Below are 21,072 nucleotides of genomic sequence, written 5' to 3'. Positions count from 1 at the left end.
GTGTTTGAACATGCGTTATGTTGTAATTTAATCAAATGAACACAAAAATATTAAGAAAAAAATAAATGGATGTTTTGCTAGACTACTTTAGATGACAGAAAAAATATTTACTGAATATTCATGTATAATAATAATGAAGAAAAATTAGGAAAATGATGTGTCCATGCCTGATGTTCTCATCCTCCGCAACACTTTTTGAGAACAGTTTAAGCACACATACAGAATTTTAATTAAGTTTGATTTTGAGTGACCAAGCACATGGACCAGTTACTTCAAGATGGCTACCAGGTAAGATCATTTTTTTACAGGCAATATTGATTATCATTACCGCAACAGATGCTTATTAAATGTTAATTTAATTAATAGAAGCATAATACTTTGATTTTAAATGCATGTGCAGAATCTCCAAATTATGTTCTTTCAGGTTTGTCATGTCATTTTGAAAATATGTCACTGTTGATGTTTTCTGACTGTTGCGGTTATGAGATTTTTTAGGACTCGTTTTTTTTATTATGTTACAAAAAGTGTTAAATGATAAGTAAAAGTTTTTAAATTAATGTTCCCATTTACTCCAGACTTTGTTTTTCAATGTCTGGTGGAAAAAAAAGTAAATTTAAGCAATTTTTACATTTTCATGCTTGACATTTTTAAAACCAAGTTTTCGTGAGAATCACCCAGGTATTTGCAAATAATATTCAGGTTTATAACCATGTTTGCCAAATTGTCTAATAATACTATGCAAATCGATAAAGAATCCCTTATTGTTTATTACGGCTTAGATTTTGACTTCTTAGTTTACGTCTTTATCCTTGACTAGAACCCTTAAACCCTTTAGGACACATTGCCCATAGACTTCCAAGTGCTTTGGAAGATTTTATGCTATTGCTTATTAGTTAATCACATATGAAACAGTGATTACACAGAACTGAGCTTATAAACAGTAAACTATTGAGTGGAGAAATGCACCTATGAGAAAAGTGAATTGGCTTTGACAGACAGGAGTGAGGGTCCAATGCCCGATGTATATAAAGGGACCTGCACGTGTTACCTCCCCTCAGTGGTCATTTTCTCATCTTGTTTAACAAACTCAGTGAATCTCTTTAGTCGATGTTTCCGAGACCCAGGGTTACGAACAGCAACTTAATATCATCTTGTGTTCATCATCCACTTATAGGAGGTATGGACAGCTCTTACAGTAAGTGCTGCTGTAACCAGAGGATGGTGATACTTGATATGTCACAAAGCCTTCCAGAAGGGCACCCCGAAAACAATGTCCTGGGAACATTAAGCCGGTAGTATGTGACAAATAAAGGATGAAATGCCCACTTTGCAGTGGCACAAATGTCCTGTAATGATACTCCTCTAAACAACCGTGAACCCCTGTACTGACTACTGCACTCACTCCATTAGATTCATATTAACTGTTGACCATCAGGTGTCGCTGTTGTTATGAAGTGATCAGGTTGTGTTCACAATGATGCAATGTTTTATGTCAATAGACAAAAATGATGGTTGAGATGCAGCCTCAGATGTTTTCAGATCTTATTTCATGGTGCATCATTTGAGAAGTGTTGGTCTGGCTAACAGAGCTTCACTTTCTGTCTGAAGTGTTTCTGAATCAGACACATGACCATATGTATGTTTACAACTAAGTTTCCGAAATGAAAAGACATTTTTCATATCTCTGGTTGATTGGTGCTGTGATAACACTGTGCGATTCCCCTCGGCTCATGACTGTGATTACATAAACAACAACAATTTATTTCATTAAAATGTTACATTTATTTACATTAAAACGTCATTCACTTTATTTTGGGAACGTACAAATATTTCTGGTAAAGAAAAAACCCATGACATTACATTAAAAAGGTTGCATAACAGATTACTTTAATGTGATAATCTGCTTATTGCTGATCAGCTGATTTCATTATATTACTTTTTATGATCCTCAATCACAGATTTGATTGAAATCACATTTCTTGCAATCAGTTTACAACGGTCCTTTTTTAGGTTTAAATATAATTCATTTCAAAGACTGGCAGAGATCTTTAATCTAAAGTCACAGATGACTAAGAATAAACACATATAAGATCTTTTTACTATACATTCAGTCAGCAGTTGATAATATCTTGCCAATGTTAATAGAGGCAGTGTATGTACTGTCCAATATAGATGCAGTGTATGTATGAACTATCCAGCATAGATGTAGTGTACTGTCCAGTATAGATGTAGTTAGAAGGGATACGGCCCTACAATGATGGTGAGTCGTAATAAAGAAGTGGTTCTGAAGTTTAACACTGAGTGTTGAGCGATCATCTCCAGATCAACAATCTGCTCCAGTGGACCCTCTAGAGATTTACTCAAGACCAGCATCGCACCAGTGCTGCTCAATCTCTACAACAAACATATCAACGCAAATTAATGATATAGCAGTCGCAAGCCGATTGGTTTTCTGTAACGCTACTTTGCAACAATGCAAAATTGTGAAACGCTCTATAGAATTTAATTAAAATTAAAGGAGCATTTTACTGTCTAGTCATGTTTTGTTTTGTCCTGTTCCGATTTTTAAAAAAAATAAATTAATTAAATGAGCATGTTTCATTATACCTGTGCAATACACTCCTTCCCAAATCTTTACCAGCAAAAAATTATGTTTATTCTGAGAAAGTGTTCTGTTTCACACTGAACAAACACAAGCAGAGCTCTCTGTCCTTTCACACCAGCTGCGACTGGATCGCACAGCTGAGTAAAATCACTTCACAGATAGTAATAAACTCCAGGCCGGCTCTGCTTTACCTCTGTGTCTATTGCTATCTGGGTTATTTTACTGTTGATGTAGTTTAAATAACTTTTTGCTTCTCAAATAGTGGGGCGGGACCTCCAGGGGGGGCTCGAAGCGACACCAGGGGGGGCGCACGAGACCCCGGGGAAAATACTTTTTCAGGAAGTGATTTTTTTGCACCGTCACTTAAAGACATTACAACCCAATCACGCTGATAAGCCGCTTGAGTTTTTTATTATTATTTATTGATTATACGTAATTTTATTTTTCAGTATCAAATGGTCAAAAAATATTATACTTTAAATAAGGATAGATTTTTTTTTTTCAGGCAAATTGATGCATTTTAAGTCTTTTCTGTTACAGACTAAAAAAACAATGTTAATTAAGTTATTCTTTGTTGTAAGTTGATCGATATTTATTTTTCTGTGTTTTCTTTAATGTTAATAAGGATACAATGTTTTGCAGATGTGTAATTTTATAGACAATTTATACTATTTACAGTCGCGGCGGAGAGTTGGGGGGGCGCAAAATGTTTACTTCTTCCTAGGGGGGGCGTGACAGAAAATAATTGAGAAGCACTGGAATAGGGTGACCATACGTGCCATTTTTCCTGGACGCGTCCTGGCTAGGATTTCAGGTTCGTCTTCTGGAAGTCAAATTTGTTGACCGCATACGTCTTAGAGGATTATTATTATTATAACAGAAAAGCAACCGTTTCATTTCAAGGTAAGAATGAAATTAAGATTGTATGTCTTGTGTTTGTAACTGAATGGCGTATGCGGTCAACAAATACCACTTCCAGAAAACGCACCGAAATCCTGGCCAGGATGCGTCTGGGAGGAATGGCACGTATGGTCACCCTACCAGAATCATGTGTCATGTCAGCAAACCTTTTGCATAATGTTAAAAAAACTGACTTGAACACACCAGCCTGTTGTGACTGACAGCTACTTCCTCAGCTCCAGAACTAAACAGGTAGAGCATACTGCTAACAGCACAAGCTAATAAAACATTTAAATATAGAAGCATGTATTGTCATTGGCTATGCAATACCTGAAAAATAATAATTTAAGTCACACTGATATGCAAGCCATTGGCTGCGCTAACATTTCACGCTGGAAAATGGAAAAAGCATAATATTGTATGTTCGATATTCGATTAAAGGCACACAAGGCAAGTCTGAGTATTATTTCTCTACTAGCTCCCCCTAGTGTCTGGGAGTAAATGCTTTCTATATCTGAGACTTTACGAGACTGAAGGACACCGGGTCGGATACAGCGAACTTGCAAGTGGGGTATTCTTCCTACAGACGGTAGGGGCGGGCGAGAGGGTCTTCATTCGTCATGTAATGAGTCATTTAACCATATACCGACTTACGAAGATGATTTATTAACATAAAAATGCTGCCTTGTGTCCCTTTAAAAAATTACCAGGAATAGGCAGGAATGATTTAATCCTGAAGGATTTGGGTTTGATTGGCTACTCACCCTGAGAAAGAACTCTCCTCCATCATTGCCTGCTTTGATTCTGAAGCTGTAGTGTGCATTGGAGAGGACATATGTGGCCTGGATCTGAAAGATATCTGCCGGTACAGTGCGCTCTGAATGAATACTTGTGTATTTGTAAAGAATAGACTGTGGCAGGCCTCGACACGCACCCGCAGACTGGCAGGAACATCGACTGCAGAAATTAAAGCAAGTGATCCATACATGCGATTAGAAATCAAAACAACACTTTAAAATGTCTAGCCGCCTCAGGTTTAAAACCATTACATTTCTAGTTAACTGTGGATATAAACACCAGACTTACTTTTCAGATGCAAGAACGTAAGGCTCATGACATGGGTTACGTGGGTAACAGCGATGACCGCCGTAATAGTTCCAGCACATCTCGTCTTCTCTACACTCGTGGCCTCCGTCACACTCGTTCATGTCTTTGGTAACAGAGAGAACAAACTGTTGCATTTCCTATACTATATCTTCAGTCATTCTGGGTTATGGATGTAATGATGAATAAGTAAACATGGTGCTATAAGAACACTATCAGGTCCGAAGATCAAATGAAATCATAGAAGGAGCTCAGTAACACACCAGCTGAAAACCGGTGAACAATGTGAGACAGGGGCGGATTTACAGTGGGGCAAGGGGGGCAGGTGTTTGAGGGTGAGAGGTGCACAAACACGCAGGAGAGAGTGAGCGAGTGGAGTCCGGTTGATTCAAACAACTGTAAACCTCTGTACTGTAACTGTAGGCCGCCTCTCCCTTCATCCGATTGGACAATGGAAAGACGCAATTGACGTTGGCCGCTTTTCTGCTCTCACTGTGGGTTCACACCAGATGCGAGTTCAACGATTTGCGCGAGTAAATTACATACAAAGTCAATGCAAACACGCGATCAGACGCGTCCTGGTGTGGGGTGATGCGGATGACGCGATATGGACGGGGCGTTTGCTGCGAAAAATGTTGAAAAAATATTCAACTCGTGCGAAAAATTCGCATGACATGAAATTAAATTCCGTGAGTAATCTAGAGCAAGTAACGCGATACCCCACTTTTGGCGTGTACATCCCTACTGAAAAATCCAGCTAAGACCAGCATAAGCTGGTGAGCTGGTTTTAGCTGGTCTCCAGCTTGGTTTAAGCTGGTTTTGCTGGTGTAGGAAGCTGGTTTTGCTGGTGTAGCAAGCTGGTCTAGCTGTGTTTTGGTCCCTTTTTAAGCTGGTCTAGCTGGACTTAGCTGGTCAGGCTGGAAGACCAGCTGGCCCACCAGCATGACCAGCTTTGTCAGGCTGGGAGGACCAGCGTAAACCATCTTAAACCAGTTAAAACCAGCTACCATCTTATGCTGGTCTTAGCTGGATTTTTCAGTAGGGATAGCATCAGCCCTCCTTCAAAAGCGTGTGCTGCAGCTGGCGGCAAAAAACGCATAAACATTGTGCATATGCTCCCTGTCCAAAGAATATCATTCAAAAAAGGCGCATGCAACTGCCATGAATGTGTTTGCTGTGATCAGCCCCTAAACGTGTAGCACAGAATGAGGAAAATCCACCGATGATTGACATCTGCTGTTGTATACTGTACTGTAGGATGTAAGTGCTTCACAGGCGCCGCTGGTTCTTCTGAAACGGCCGTGATCCTGTCGGAATCCTATAACAGTTAAGGCCCCTCGGTGGAATATCGATTAATGGGGAACAACACCACTTCTGTTGCCAAAATGCACGCGCAACTATTTGATCACATGGGCTGTAAAAGGGTCTATAGTGACAGGGACACTATACTGTCAAAAAGCGCCATCCTTCAGATGAGACGTTAAATCAAGGTCCTGACTCTCTGTGGTTGTTAAAAATCCCAGGATGTCTTGTGAAAAATTTAAAGAATTATTATTAAAACAAATCTAGAAATGACAAGGAAAGCATTAAACCACAAAGGCCGGCCTTACAAGGATATTTTTATAGCATTGGAGCTCTGCATTGTTTCTATGATCATGTGGTTGAAATTCCTGGCCCATGTTGTGCTGATGTGAAATGTATGGGTGTGGACGAGAGATCAGGCTATGAAGAGCTTAATATTTGATAGAAGAGGAGGCTCAAACCTTGACACATTCTTGTTCCCCGCAGCTGATATCCCTCAGGGCAAGTGCATGAATATCCACCTGGTCTGTTTATACACACATACTGGCAGATGTAAGTGGAGAACGCACACTCGTCGATGTCTGTGCACACACAACAAAACAAAACACATGAAAAATGCTGCTATCATCATTCTGCCATCCATTAATACACACAAAAAAGTCAAATCACCAACCTACACATGAGATTGAATCTGAGCTGAGTTCATAACCCTGATCACAATGACAAATATATGAGCCCAAGAGATTCAAACACTGATGATGACACGGCTGAATCAGATCACACTCATTCACATCTGAAACACAAATCAATCAAAGGTATTCACAGAAACACTGTTTATTGATTCCTATCGCATTTTATTCACACAATGATTTCCTATCAAATTGCCTTCACAGAAAAATGCCACAGCCCTACTGAAAAATCCAGCTTATGCTGGTCTTAGATGGATTTTTCAGTAGGGAGGTTACATATATGACCCTTTCAGAAACATAACTGTCTAAGATTTTAGTTGCTTATCAGATTTGAGTGAGTGAAAGAGTCAGGCTTGATTTTTTCCACCAGTCCTGTCAGAAAGAAGTCTTAACAGGCACAGATATTCAAGTGATGCTGCATAAACTAAAACTTCTCATCTAAATAGCTGAAACAAATTTGGAAAGTTTTGGAGAGCCGTACAGAAATTCTTGACTTGTGCCGTACAGACATGATATGACAGGACCTTATAGAAAGCAGTTTATACCTGAAGACCTGTCCAATTAATCAAAGCAGTTCTGTAAATATATGTGGGCACAAATTCTTTACCAAAGATGTGCAGGAATGCACTGCAAAAAATAACTTTCTTAGTATTTTTGTCTTGTTTTTTTTTTTTGTACAAATATCTAAAAATTCTTAAATTAAGAAAAGAAAATAAGTTTAGTTTTTAGACAAAAAAATTGTGCTTAAAACAAGCAAAACAATCTGCCAGTTTTTTCGTAGCTTGTTTTAAAGGACAAGTTGGGTATTTTACACTTAAAGCCCTGTTTTCAGATTGTTTATGATGAAATAGAACGGTTTTGACTGAAATTTCGACATATGCGGCTGCCCCGAGAATTTTCGGGTGTTTCTTGTTTCACCTCCCACCCCTACAATGGGTTGATAGGTGCACTGGAACAATCCTTTCTAAAATACATTAAACTTTTGTTTACAAAGACGTGAAACTCATTGAGTGGTCAGGAGTGTTCACTGATATGCTCACACAAAAATCACTGCAACGATTTGTCCAACTCCATTGACTTGTATTAGATGTGCTGTGAGGTATTACTCTGCGCCGGGAACTTTGTTTCTAGTCTTGCAATTGGCAATGGCGGATTAGCGCCACCAACTGGGCTGGAGTGTCTATAATTCAAGCTCTAAGCGGAAGAATATACAGGTGTGAGGCGTTTGGAAAAATAGGTCCACAAGTTTACAACGAATGCTAAAACAGCTGTTGGAAAGCATCTTTTGCAGCGATTTTTGTGTGAGCATATCAGTGAACACCCCTGACCACTCGCTGAGTTTCACGTCTTTGTAAACAAAAGTTTAATGCATTTTAGGAAGGATTATTCCAGTGCACCATTAAACCCATTGTAAAGGTGTGAGGTGAAACACAAACACCCGAAAATTCTCGGGGCAGCCGCATATGTCGAAATTTGTGTCAAAACTGTTCTATTTCATCATAAACAATCTGAAAACAGGACTTTAAGTGTAAAATAACCACCTTGTCCTTTAAGCACAAATTCACTTAAATTGCATATTTTTTGTCTAAAAAAATTAACTTATTTTCTTGCACAAAATCTCCTACAGTAATAATGATATACACTCACCTAAGGGATTATTAGGAACACCTGTTCAATTTCTCATTAATGAAATGGTGTAATGGTGTGGGGGATGTTTTCTTGGTACAATTTAGGCCCCTTAGTGCCAATTGGGCATCATTTAAATGCCACAGCCTACCTGAGCATTGTTTCTGACCATGTCCATCCCTTTATGACCACCATGTACTCATCGTCTGATGGCTACTTCCAGCAGGATAATGCACCATGTCATTAAGCTCGAATCATTTCAAATTGGTTTCTTGAACATGACAATGAGTTCACTGTACTAAAATGACCCCCACAGTCACCAGATCTCAACCAAATAGAGCATCTTTGAGATGTGGTGGGACGGGAGCTTCGTACCCTGGATGTGCATCCCACAAATCTCCATCAACTGCTATCCTATCAATATGGGCCAACATTTCTAAAGAATGCTTTCAGCACCTTGTTGAATCAATGCCATGTAGAATTAAGGCAGTTCTGAAGGCGAAAGGGGGTCAAACACAGTATTAGTATGGTGTTCCTAATAATCCTTTAGGGTGAGTGTATAATGTCATACTGGCCAACCACAGAACTTCACGCTGCACTCGAACTACACATATCTAAAATGCATTGGTTGCTTTAATGGATGGAAGAAACTAAATTAGCTTGATTTGATTAGTCACCTAAAAATTTTTAATTTCAATGTGGTCTCTGATCTTTAGACCCCTCCTGTATATTACTGAAGAGAAAGAGATGATGTGAGGAATGAGGTGAGTGGGGATGTGTGTATAAAAAGGTCACTCACCTACACAACTGTGATTGTTGTTGGCAAGTTGGTAGCCATTATTACACTCACAGTAATAAGAGCCAGCAGTATTGACACATCTGTGCATGCAATAGTGTGAAAGCAAACACTCATCTCTATCTGCAAAAGACACACACAAACAAACACATGTTCTTATATAACCTACTGACATTCTTGATAACGTGCCTGAATGAGGGCATTTTCAAAATGTCAAATTCTTTCTTGATGATAATTTATTGACAGACCTCATCTCTCTTTGTAGCAGAAAGTAAAGACAGATAAGAGTATGATTAACACTTTAATACCATTTAGAAGTGCCATTAAGAACATACATCAAATAAATATGTAAATATAAACATGAAATACAAACATATAAAGAGTACACTGACTGTAATTTGATGTTTGCAATAGATATTAAAGGAAAACGACACCGTTTTTCAATATTTTATGTTCGTACCTTAACTTGGATGAAGTGGTACATCCCTGTCTTTTTTCGATGCATGCACTTTATCTTTGTACAACGTGTCGTAAATGTGTTAGCATTTAATCTAGCCTATTCATTCCTATGGCTTCAAACATTTTAAGGTGCAGTGTGTAAATTTTAGCAGCATCTAGCAGTGAAGTTGCGAATTGCAACCAACGGCTTAGTCCACTGCTCACCCCTTGCTTTTGAAACACATAGAGAAGCTACGGTAGCTGCCATCGGATAAACATGTCATTGTCAGTGACAACTTAGTAAAATAAATTGTCGGTTAAAGGCAGGATAGGCAGGAATTATCTTAAAAAAACTTTTTTACAAATTTCTCTTTTTATATCAATACATAAGTAAAATGTAAGTACTCTGAAAAAGAGAGTATAAAAATCGAGTGTCTGTAGACGACTGAACACAGCTCATTTTTCCAGTCACTCCACCCCCTCCCTTCTGGGTTTCTTCTAAAGCCACGCCCCCAAAACACATGACCGGCTCTGCTGGGAGCAGCATTTACCTCAGATGAGCGGAGAGAAAGGAGCACGGTGCATGTAGTAACATCATGTCAGAATCACATGCAATAATACACCTAACTTTATCACTATGAATATAAACAAATAGGATGGCTTTTAGTACTCACTATTAAGCTAGCATATCAATACTGGTAAAGTTTAAAATATATTTAGTTTGATTCGGTAACAAACAAGCTAGTTATATTTATAAGGCAAAGCTAAAAACAGATTGCATTGATACAAGTTTTTTCATTACACTGTGATGAAGGTGAATTTTGTGGAAGATTCATAACATAGAAGGTGGTTTGCTTGTAAGAGTTTCTGTGATGAAAGCATTGTTGACTCTGATGAGGACTACACACCGGAGACAATACCGCTACCGCATCGTCGACTCGAGGAAAAGCCACGTGATATTTACTCTCGTTTGATTTCTTCGTTTATTCCTTTGTTTGCCTTGTTTGCCTTCGCTGACTGCACATGCAGGTACTGTGAGTTCTGAATGCTCTTTCTCTGCCATACTTTTGCTCTTTCTAGAGTGCCTCGTGCACGTTCAAATCAATCGTGTGTGCGCATGTGTGGGCAGATCCTGTAGCAACTGGGGTGGTGACATGGTCGCGAGAGAGAGTGATAGCCGCGCAAGCCAATCATTTGTTTCGTCCCGAATGGAAATAATCTGTGTTTAAAACTATATTGTATGGTGAAAGTGCACTTAGTTTGCAGCACTTCAATCTCTGGCACAGTAACATCATCACATTCAAACTCGGTGAGAGGAGAAGTCTGTTCTACAAGTTTCAGATAAACATGAGACAAAACCATTCACAAGAAAAGACATTAATCCGTGTCACTTATTATAGGCCTTGCTTTAAACAACTAGATTGAAATGAGTAAACTCACCCACACACTCTTCTCCATGTTTCTGGTATCCAGGAGGACAATGACAGGTGTAGGAGCCTCTGGTGTTATAGCAGATCTGATCTGTGCTGCAGCTGTGTTGACCCGTGAAACATTCATCTACATCTGTCCAAACACACACACACAATCACAAACTGATCAGTATACACACCAATATAAAAACTTGTAGACCACAAGACTTCACACCAGAAGCTCTTGTCACCACAGTATTTATCACTTAGATTGATCTGTGTTTTTACCTCAAATTTATCATACGTTTGTATGTGTTATCCAATAACTAATGTGCTCCTGTAAAACACGGTAGAGTATGGCACTTAAAATGCCAAGGTCAAGGGTTTAAAGGGTTTAATTCCAAGGGATATATATATACTGATCAAAGTTAGAACTTAAAATCCTGTGCATTAAGTGTCCCCAATAACATCACTTCAGGCATCCCAACCTGCAAAAAGTCATTTTATAGGGAGGTATCCAGAACCCCCCAGGAGCTTTCTACCAGAGGGCTTGCTGTTTTAACAAATGATGAGTTAGGTTCAAGTAACACAATTGACTCAACCCGAAAAATGAACCATGCTATGCGTCCTACTCCCTCCTGGTCAGGAAAGGCACACCATCCTAGCCACTGGGCCTGGGTAGATACCCTAAGGCAGTGGTTTTCAAACTGGGGGCCGCGAGATGGTGCCAGGGGGGCCCCAGTTTTATAACATTTTATGAAATACATTCATTTATCATGAATTCTTTATAATTAAATCTAAAAAATAATAAGCCAACTAACCAACAGCACTACTAGGTATAATTGTATATGCTTTGTTTAATTAAAATATTACATTTTAAAACTGTTTTTGTCATCAATTTTGTTTCGGGGGGCCGCGAAAAAATGCACTTAAATATAGAACCAGGCTAGTAATGCATGGTGTCCAATTTAGTTTACGGATGATTAATCAGAATTTTCTCCCAAACTAAAATCACCCAAATTAAAATCAGCCATGCATGTTGAAATGCCGTTAAGAATAAATTTACCTATTACGTTTTTTTCCTATCAACACAATGCTATACCATGTTGCAAAAGTTTTGGAAAGGGCTTTTCTATGCTGAAATGACTGTGACCCTGTGAACAAATCATTGATAGCTTTGGGTGATTAGTGTTTAGCTCAGAGCCTGTAAGTCATAACAAAGGTGGTTCAGGTCTGGGATTTATGCAGACCAGTCAAGTTCTTTCACACCATTTCAAGTTTCAAGTAATTAGCTTGTACTAAGTGCTTATTTTGACACTGGAAGCTGGTGAGTGTGTTGTGGTTACATGTTTCCCAGCAGCATGGAAAAAAGCTAGTACGGCTTGGCTTGTTGGTCTGGGGGTGTGATTCTCGCTTTGGGTGCGAGAGGTCCCTGATTCAAATCCCGGATGAACCTGTCTCTAGGTTTGCTTCTTGATGCCGTTACATTGTGGAACATTCATGTCAGTCTTGGCAGAGGCTTGTACAGTTCCACGTGCCGGTCCATGGCCAGTAGAGCGTGCTGTTAATAACACAGAGGTTGTGGGTTCAATCCCTGTTTGGGCAAGTGCTTTTCTCTACCTCTTCTTGCTGACTGCTATAGTGCTGTGATTTGTCATGGAAGTTCCTGCAGGGCGAGCCATTGTGGCTGAAATGGCTCAGATGGGAAAGTGTTAGACTGCATATGTAAAGGTCCCTGGGTTTCAGCATTGTTGGCCAATTCCTGAGAGTTTGTTTAGCCGACTACATGCAGTTTACCTAACAGTCCCTGTTCTTAATTATGTACTTTCAAAAACCACCCCTTCTGCTGGTCCAGTGAGCAGTTCTAGCTATGGGCCACTGGTTCAAGGTATGGGATTCTCTGGCAAGTTAGACACCAAAAGAAGTAGGCTGACAATAGAAGGTCCAGGTCAGAAGGTCTGGCTCTCTATTAGAGACAACCCTGCTTAAAGTCCCCATTGTACAGGTCACTATTCAAAGATAAATCAACTCAGACTGATAAAACCTTTCACCACACTATAAAATTCCACCAACATTCAATGTATCTCTCAACTTACTAACACTCTCTGTCACTTTCCTCCAAAGAGTCTGGTGTGCCTGAAGGAGGTCACTGCTCCTGGATGATGTCTATGCCAGTCAGAGAGGGCTTCTTGAGTACCTTGTCCACTTGGAAAAATGTGGCCCAGAGCACAGATCCTCTGGGGTTCCCATGACAGATGCTATTCTGGATCAAGCCCTGCTAGACAGCTTTCATCCTGCACATCCTTTTCACCCTGTACCACACTGACAGTCTGATCCATACCTTAGAAGCTCCGGCTGTTGGATACAGACACACCGGGCTCCCTCATTGCCATCACAGCACACAATACATTCACCCTCACAACAAACCTGCCAGTCATTTCATCTACCATTAAGGACACACAAAGACAGTTCACAAAGTTCCGCTACAGACTTTACAAAAACTTTGGGTTCTTCCATCTAATTTTCAAATGTCAATCCTCCATGTTTCTCTTCATCCAGCATCCTACTAAAAATAAGACTGTTCCAGTTTGCATTCCTATCCAGTCCATCTAATACCATCTTAACACTGTCAGCCTAAATCCGATTTTTCGACATATTTGATTGCACTTTGATCGGATTTATTCTTATTTCACTAAAACATAAGCACATCAGATTGTTGCGAAGCAAGGTTGTTATCTTATCGGGTATGCCAGCCCCCTATGTTTCTGCCGCAGCTTCTTAGCCGCAGTAGTCCAAAACTGCAGCTACACGTTGTCATTGTAAGATAACATTGAGTGTTTAAATTCATGCGGCACTGTACAGACAGAGAGTCGTATGTCATCAAAGTACCAAAGCACTTCGCTTTTTCGTAGTATCTTGGATGTCACGTGCGGAAACACCTCCATGCTACGTCATTGCTAAAGAACCCAATGCAGTTTAGAACACACAAATTGGATATCGACTGTTCTGATACACAGTGTGGACAGTCAGCATCGGATATGCACAAAAATCGGATTTAAACTGACAGTGTAAACATGGTACGAATCTGTGATTATTCTGACTTTACTTTACAGTGAAAACCACTATTCACATTTCTGTAATACAAAGCAAAAACCAGGAACAGTTTGTAAGTTTTGCTGTTGGAAGTTTTATTTTTTTTAAAGCTCACGTAACACACGCTGTTTCTGCATTTCTGATGTTAATCTGGAGTACCTATAGAGTAGTATTACATCCTTCATATCTCTGAAGAGTCTTTAGTTTAATCAGATTTATAAGAGAAAGATTAGCTTTACCGAATCTTTCCGATAACGTACGAAAAAATGAAGAAGGAGGAGTTATATCGCGGGAGGAGCGAGTACGAGTCATGCAACACTATACAACACTGTTTTAACTTATGATTCACTACATGTTCGTGTCATTTATATAATATACACGCGCCTATTTCCAACATAAGACAGAAGTCTTACTTACCACGTGTAACTCGTCATGACCCGGTTCTGAAAATCCACCGCATCAAACACACACGCAAAACTCCGCTGCTAATCCGGATAATAAACTATATCCATTGTTTCCATAAGGCTGGATGTCTTCTCCTTACATCCAAGAACACACTTCTTCTTGTGCCATTGTTGACTTTTGAAATTAAACAAAGCTGAGTGGCGTGATAAGCTGTTAGCAAGCTCTAGCGTCTCCCGCTGACTGACGGCTGGGCGGGGTTTTCCGGGGGAAGTTTTCCGGCGGAAGCCCATATAAAGAAGTGATACGTATCGAAAACCCCTGAAACGTCAGTTAGAACCGTAATCGAAAAAAAATTGCCGAAACTTGTACGAACCCTGGCGAAGTGCATTCGGCACAGAAATACTCTGAAACACGCCCAACTGCATTTTTGACACTTTGCCTACGTTTAGCATGAGGAAACAACTCTATAACTGTGTTAATAAGTCAGAATGCTTGAAATACCATTAACCCCCCCCCCCTTTAAAATAATAACAAAGTTGTAGCTTGATTACATTGAAGGAGCTTGGAAGTGCAACTATGTTGACATCTTCACCTCCATAACCGATGAAAATCAATTCGATGGGACTCGAAAATGATGTCCATTAATAAGGAAATGAATTAAAGGCGGAGTGCACGATGTTTGAAAGCCAATGTTGATATTTGAAATCACCCAAACAAACACGCCCCTACCCCTATAGAATCTGGACCTTCTGTTGATAGACCCGCCCCACACATACGCCACCCGGCATTTGATTTGAGGTGTTTGGCTATACGTGTGTTTTGGTAGTCGCCCCGTCTCCTTTTCCAACGCGTTTTACAAACATCGCGGACTCCGCCTTTAAAGTTTTAGTAACATTAAGTTTTAGGGATCACTTAAATTGACATTGTTTTGTTTTTTTCCTTAAGAAATGTTATGTTAAATGCTAAATTTCTACTCATTGGCCTACCAGTAACTTTGAAATGTGTCAATAGGCCAATCATATAATGTCACTGACGGATGGCTTACAGTTTGCAGATACTGCAATGTAGAGAAATACTGCACAGATATGCTCTAACTAAAGCTTTGATTGTGACAAAAGAAATCTAGAACAGCAAGAAATATTCACTGAAAAACAGAATTTTTTTTATTGGAGCAAATCATTTTTCATGCAAATCACTACACTGTAGTTTTTGGATGGATTTTAGGATTCGCCTGCCTGACTGATTATGAGACCTGAAATGGCTCTAACCTTGACAGAAGTTTTCCTCATCCAGAGTGAAACCAGGCGAGCAGCGTGTGGTTCTCGCCGCACCTCCATCTCTGTACTTCAACTGCGGTGCAACTGGAGTGTCTGGTGGGTTCAGTGATGTTTGGGCTAAAGACTCATCCCCATTACTGACAAAGATCTGGGCATTTTGAGGGAGGCAAAGGTATCCACCATAATGGTTTATGCACTTCATGCCCCCTTTGCAGGCATCAGTGATAGTGGAACACTCATCAATATCTTTGCATAAACATGAAGAGATACAAAAACAGAAGATCAAGCTGCCAAATAAAATACTGGTAGAGACATAAATCTAGAGAGGGCGGGGGGAGGATATTATTGTGTAATATTATTATTGCATTACCTTTGCATACATCTTTAATGGGATCATATTCATAGCCTTCAGAGCACTGCTGAGGTACAACAACAACAATATATAAAAACCATTTGCCGTACATATTATTTCATGAAATCATTTATTTTTAAATTGCGCATAAATACACTTGCCGTATAGGATATTGGTTCTTCTGCTTCTTGAGAAACAACACAGGAAATGACTACTAACATCATGTATATTCCAGACTTCATGACTGTTCAAGTAAATCAAAACAAGCAGTTTATTCAGTGTAAGATCACAGTTGCATTCTGCTTTTTACTGGCTCACCATTAACTACAACCTCTGCAGTTTACATTAAACATATATACTTAATGCATTATTTTTATAATGTTCACATTACATTTTCACTATAATGATTATATTCTAATGTATTTCTATAGCATTTTGTACGATTTTGCCATATTACTAAGCATAGTGAACGCCTCTGCGTGACCCCCTCTTAAATCAGTCCAATAGAGAGATAATACATCATAGGTGTGAAAAGCACAGTATTAGCTTTAAAAAGGCCAAAGCAAGTGCTACAAAGATTTAGGTAGTATGGCCTGGAGTTGCAGCGCCTCGTTCCCTTCGGAGGGAACAAGGGTTACAGACGTAAACCCGAGACATTCCCTTTCGAGGTAACACAACGTCGAGTCGCCATAGTGACTCTATCAGATTGAAATATGCCATAATTCCAAATTCCTGCATGTGTGTCAACTAAGACTGAGATGGGTCAGAAAAGTCATTACAGCAGATTGAGTTGCGTATTATTCGGTATAATCAAAAATGCCTACTTGCGTTGTGGGCTTTGAAAATCGTACCAGGTCTGCCGTTTCTGCTGAAAACACAAAATACAACATCTGCGGCTGCAAGCAATTAAACGTGCAGACTGGAACAATGCAAATATCATAGAGGCTTGTGTTTGTTGTGTTCACTTCATTTGAGGTAAGTCATCATTTTTCACCCCTGTTAGATTAAATTATAAAGCCTGGATGGTATGAACAGTTTGACCCCATGCTGCGCGCGCACCCGACCTTCAAGGGGTCTAGATTACCTATATGTGTCTACTGAAGTCTCCTCAAATCCAAATGATTCCTTCTACTTTCTAAAATTCTACGCATCTGTCACAATCCCTGTCTTGTGTTTGGTCTTGTTCCCATTACAATCTGCTTCTGTGTAGGGTACATCTTTTCATGGCACCCCTGTAGAAAAATCATGAAATAATTCATGGGCTGCCCGCGTGTTTGCCATGGCCAAAGATTGTCCACACCCAAACCTTGTTAGTTGCCATATCTGCCACTCTCTCTGTGTATATACAGCCCTTGTGTCTCAGTCGTCCTTTGTCAGTAGTTGTATGTATGCATGTATCGTTTGTGGTTTCTCGTTGTTCCTGTTTTTGTTGGTTTTAAATAAATCACTGCATTTGGATCCGCTTCCTGGCCTTCCTGCTTGTTCCACATGTTACAGAACGACTTATTTCACCTGCGTCAAGGAATCTTCACCCCAAGGACCACATTCAGGTTTTCATCTTCATGAAAGATCTTTGTCACCCAGGGCGATGCATATTCCAAAAGCCCAGAATGTGAGAGCAGACATATACTGTCGAGGCAGGGGCTGATCAGAATGGAGACTTCACCCTGGTGAAGGTGATAGAGCAGTTTTTGGCTCAAAAATGGTCTACGGACCTATTTGTGTTTCAGGACACGACCCATTTTGCTAGCTTATGAGGTGGGCAGATTGCCTTCACCTCTGCTAGTCACCACTTCTTTTAATTTTTAATTATCATTGTTAATTCCTATAAAATTGTATAATTCAGTATTTACACTCACCTAAAGGATTATTAGGAACACCTGTTCAATTTCTCACTAATGCAATTATCTAATCAACCAATCACTTGGAAGTTGTGTGGTCCTGGTCAAGACAATCTCCTGAACTCCAAACTGAATGTCAGAATGGAAAAGAAAGGTGATTTAAGCAATTTTGAGCGTGGAATGGTTGTTGGTGCCAGACGGGCCAGTCTGAGTATTTCACAATCTACTCAGTTACTTGGTATTTTCATGCACAACCATTTCTAGGGTTTACAAAGAATGGTGTGAAAAGGGAAAAACATCCAGTATGAGGCAGTCCTGTGGGCGAAAATGCCTTGTTGATGCTAGAGATCAGAGGAGAATGACCCGACTGATTCAAGCTGATAGAAGAACAACTTTTACTGAAATAACCACTCGTTACAACCGAGGTATGCAGCAAAGCATTTGTGAAGACACAACACGCACAACCTTGAGGCGGATGGGCTACAACAGCAGAAGACCCCACCGGGTACCACTCATCTCCACTACAAATAGGAAAAAGAGGCTACAATTTGCACAAGCTCACCAAAATTGGACAGTTGAAGACTGAAAAATGTTGCCTGGTCTGATGAATCTCGATTTCTGTTGAGATAATTCAGATGGTAGAGTCAGAATTTGACGTTAACAGAATGAGAACATGGATCCATTATGCCTTGTTACCACTGTGCAGGTTGGTGGTGGTGGTGTAATGGTGTGGGGGATGTTTATTAGGCCCCTTAGTGCCAATTGGGCATCATTTAAATGCCACAGCCTACCTGAGCATTGTTTCTGACCATGTCCATCCCTTTATGACCACCATGTATTCATTCTCTGATGACTACTTCCAGCAGGATAATGCACCATGTCACAAAGCTCGAATCATTTCAAATTGTTTTCTTAAACATGATAAAGAGTTCACTGTACTAAAATGGCCCCCACAGTCACCAGATCTCAACCCAATAGAGCATCTTTGGGATGTGGTGGAACGGGAGCTTCGTCTCCTGGATGTGCATCCCACAAATCTCCATCAACTGCAAGATGCTATCATATCAATATGGGCCAACATTTCTAGAGAATGCTTTCAGCACCTTTTTAAATCAATGCCATGTAGAATTAAGGCAGTTCTGAAGGCGAAAGGGGGTCAAACACAGTATTAGTATGGTGTTCCTAATAATCCTTTAGGTGAGTGTATGATTGCTAGGTCTGGCTCTCTCTCTCAAGGATTTTTTCTACCTTGGACTTTTTCCCCACAAAGTTTTTATACACAAAGAACAATCTATAAACTTCACAAGGTGCATAGGATTAAATATTCAAACTATTTTTAAAGCATTCCCATACTGGACTGTTGGCTTATTTAGTCCACATTTCAGTGTCTAAATAAGACATTTACTTAAAATACAAAACACCAAATTATGTTTCATCCTTATACTTGTGTTGTGTAATAACCTAATAGTTTTTATCGATGAGGTAATGAAAAACCAAACTGGCACTTTAAACGGTTAAAAAAACTATTTTAGTGTGTTATAAAGCTCTTCTACTCACCTGATCTCAGATTCGTGCTGTTCTTCATAGTTTTGGCAAGAAGAATTGAGGAATATTTAAGACTGCATCACCGCTGCGGCGGCAGGATTGAGGGGCGTGGCGGCGGGTAAACCTCTTCACGTGTTCTGTGTGGGCACGTGGACTGGTGGCTCCCCCACCAGGAAGATTAAAGCAAAGCGTCAATAAATTCCGTTTTATCAGTGATAATGGAAAATATCTCTATTTTTAAACCAAGTCGACTATAAGAGAACAGATGTCATCTTGACATAGAGGTAACGTTTCAGATAGCTATCTGACTTGATCAAATATTGGGACCCTCATGGCACCTATGTGGGCAAAATAATCTTTTTACATTTAAACTCTTAAAATAAGTACTTTTTTACAAAGAGCAAATAACATCACAAATAGGTTCTGATCAGTTTAAAAAATAAAAAAATAAAAAGGCATTCTTTATTGTGACATTTCATTTGATAATGTTTATGTTAATTATAATGTTCACCTGCCTATGAATTTATCAAATATTAATTTTATTTCATTTTCCATAGCTGGGAATGAGCAGACAAAAGCACGCACATCAATCTTAGTCTGATTGCGCCTGCGTGCTCGAAACGAGCTTTGGTGTTGCTCACTTTGCATTCTTATACCGTTACGTTATTTTTTGTCGAGCAGCCAAATAAGATTGATGTGCGTGCTTTTGCCTGCATTTTTGTTTATTTTCTCTCATTCCCAGCTATGCAAAATGAAATAAAATTAATATGTGATAAATTCATAGGCAGGTGAAGATTATAATAACATTCTCAAATGAAATGTCAGAATAAAGAATGCCTTTTTATTTAAAAAAGTGTTAAACTGATCAGAACCTATTTGTGATGTTATTTGGTCTTGTAAAACGTGACAATCAAACAAAAGTAATTATTTTAAGAGTTTAAATTTAAAAAGATCTATTTCTAGAATGAAATTATTTTGCCCACATAGGTTGCCATTAGGGTCCCATGCATATTTTAATATTCTGATCAGAGAAGTGGCCAGGTGTAAAAGACCCTATAATGACTGCTACAATGATAAAAAAAATCATAGTTAAATAATGTTAAATAAATAGGCCTATAGTAAAAAGGACATTTTGAAAATGTAAGTTGTGCAATGGTGAGAAAATTGGCAAAATAATTAGGAAAATGTAAAATAAAAATATTGTTTTTGATTTTATTCGGCTTCAGGCAAGAATTTTTCTTTCGGTGCACCCCTAATGATGAATGTATTTTTAAAGGGATAGTTCACCCTAAAATTCTGTCAACATTTACTCACTATCATATTGTTACAAACCTGTATAAATTCTTTCTAGAATTTACATTTTGTGTGAACTATCCCTTTAAGAGATGCTGTATACAGAACAAAATTTGAAATAATTGCTTGACTCCTCGGAAACAGCTTACAAAAAGAAGGAAAAATCTAATCTCAGCATTTTTTCGCTGACAAACGGAGTTGACAATCAAAAACAACTGACATGATTAAGTCTTTATTTAAATTTAGTTCTGTTTTCACTAATAAAGTGTTGCCAAAAATGTAGGCATGAAACTGCAAGCACAACGTTATCCAACATAACAACATTCAATCTCTTTGTCTTCAAACAAATTTTTGTTGTTGAAAAAATGGTTGTGTTGTACAGAGTTAAAAACAAACA

At 39.2% G+C, this 21,072-nt stretch overlaps 1 protein-coding gene across 3 annotated transcripts; it reads right to left on the bottom strand.

Moving 5' to 3' along the window:
• Window positions 1-1,748: 1,748 nt before the first annotated feature.
• Window positions 1,749-19,500, bottom strand: efemp1 (EGF containing fibulin extracellular matrix protein 1). 3 transcript variants are annotated; one of them, XM_073872813.1, is made up of 11 exons: window positions 19,395-19,500; window positions 16,158-16,240; window positions 16,015-16,063; window positions 15,636-15,890; window positions 10,901-11,023; window positions 9,026-9,145; window positions 6,585-6,704; window positions 6,373-6,492; window positions 4,592-4,715; window positions 4,270-4,462; window positions 1,751-2,394 (listed from the first exon to the last, which is right to left on the bottom strand). In XM_073872813.1, exons 1-11 carry the CDS (start codon window positions 19,420-19,422, stop codon window positions 2,233-2,235), a joined length of 1,377 nt encoding a protein of 458 aa, XP_073728914.1. In that variant the 5' UTR covers window positions 19,423-19,500; the 3' UTR covers window positions 1,751-2,232. The 3 variants fall into 3 exon arrangements, with proteins under 3 accessions (XP_073728916.1, XP_073728914.1, XP_073728915.1); XM_073872814.1 differs by having other exon boundaries at window positions 1,752-2,394; window positions 16,015-16,060; XM_073872815.1 differs by lacking the exon at window positions 6,585-6,704 and having other exon boundaries at window positions 1,749-2,394.
• Window positions 19,501-21,072: the final 1,572 nt, after the last annotated feature.

Source organism: Misgurnus anguillicaudatus, chromosome 11 (genome assembly GCF_027580225.2).
Source record: "Misgurnus anguillicaudatus chromosome 11, ASM2758022v2, whole genome shotgun sequence".
Lineage (NCBI taxonomy): Eukaryota > Metazoa > Chordata > Actinopteri > Cypriniformes > Cobitidae > Misgurnus > Misgurnus anguillicaudatus.
Note: the sequence above shows the minus strand (reverse complement) of the source record. Positions and strands in the feature narration are given on the sequence as shown.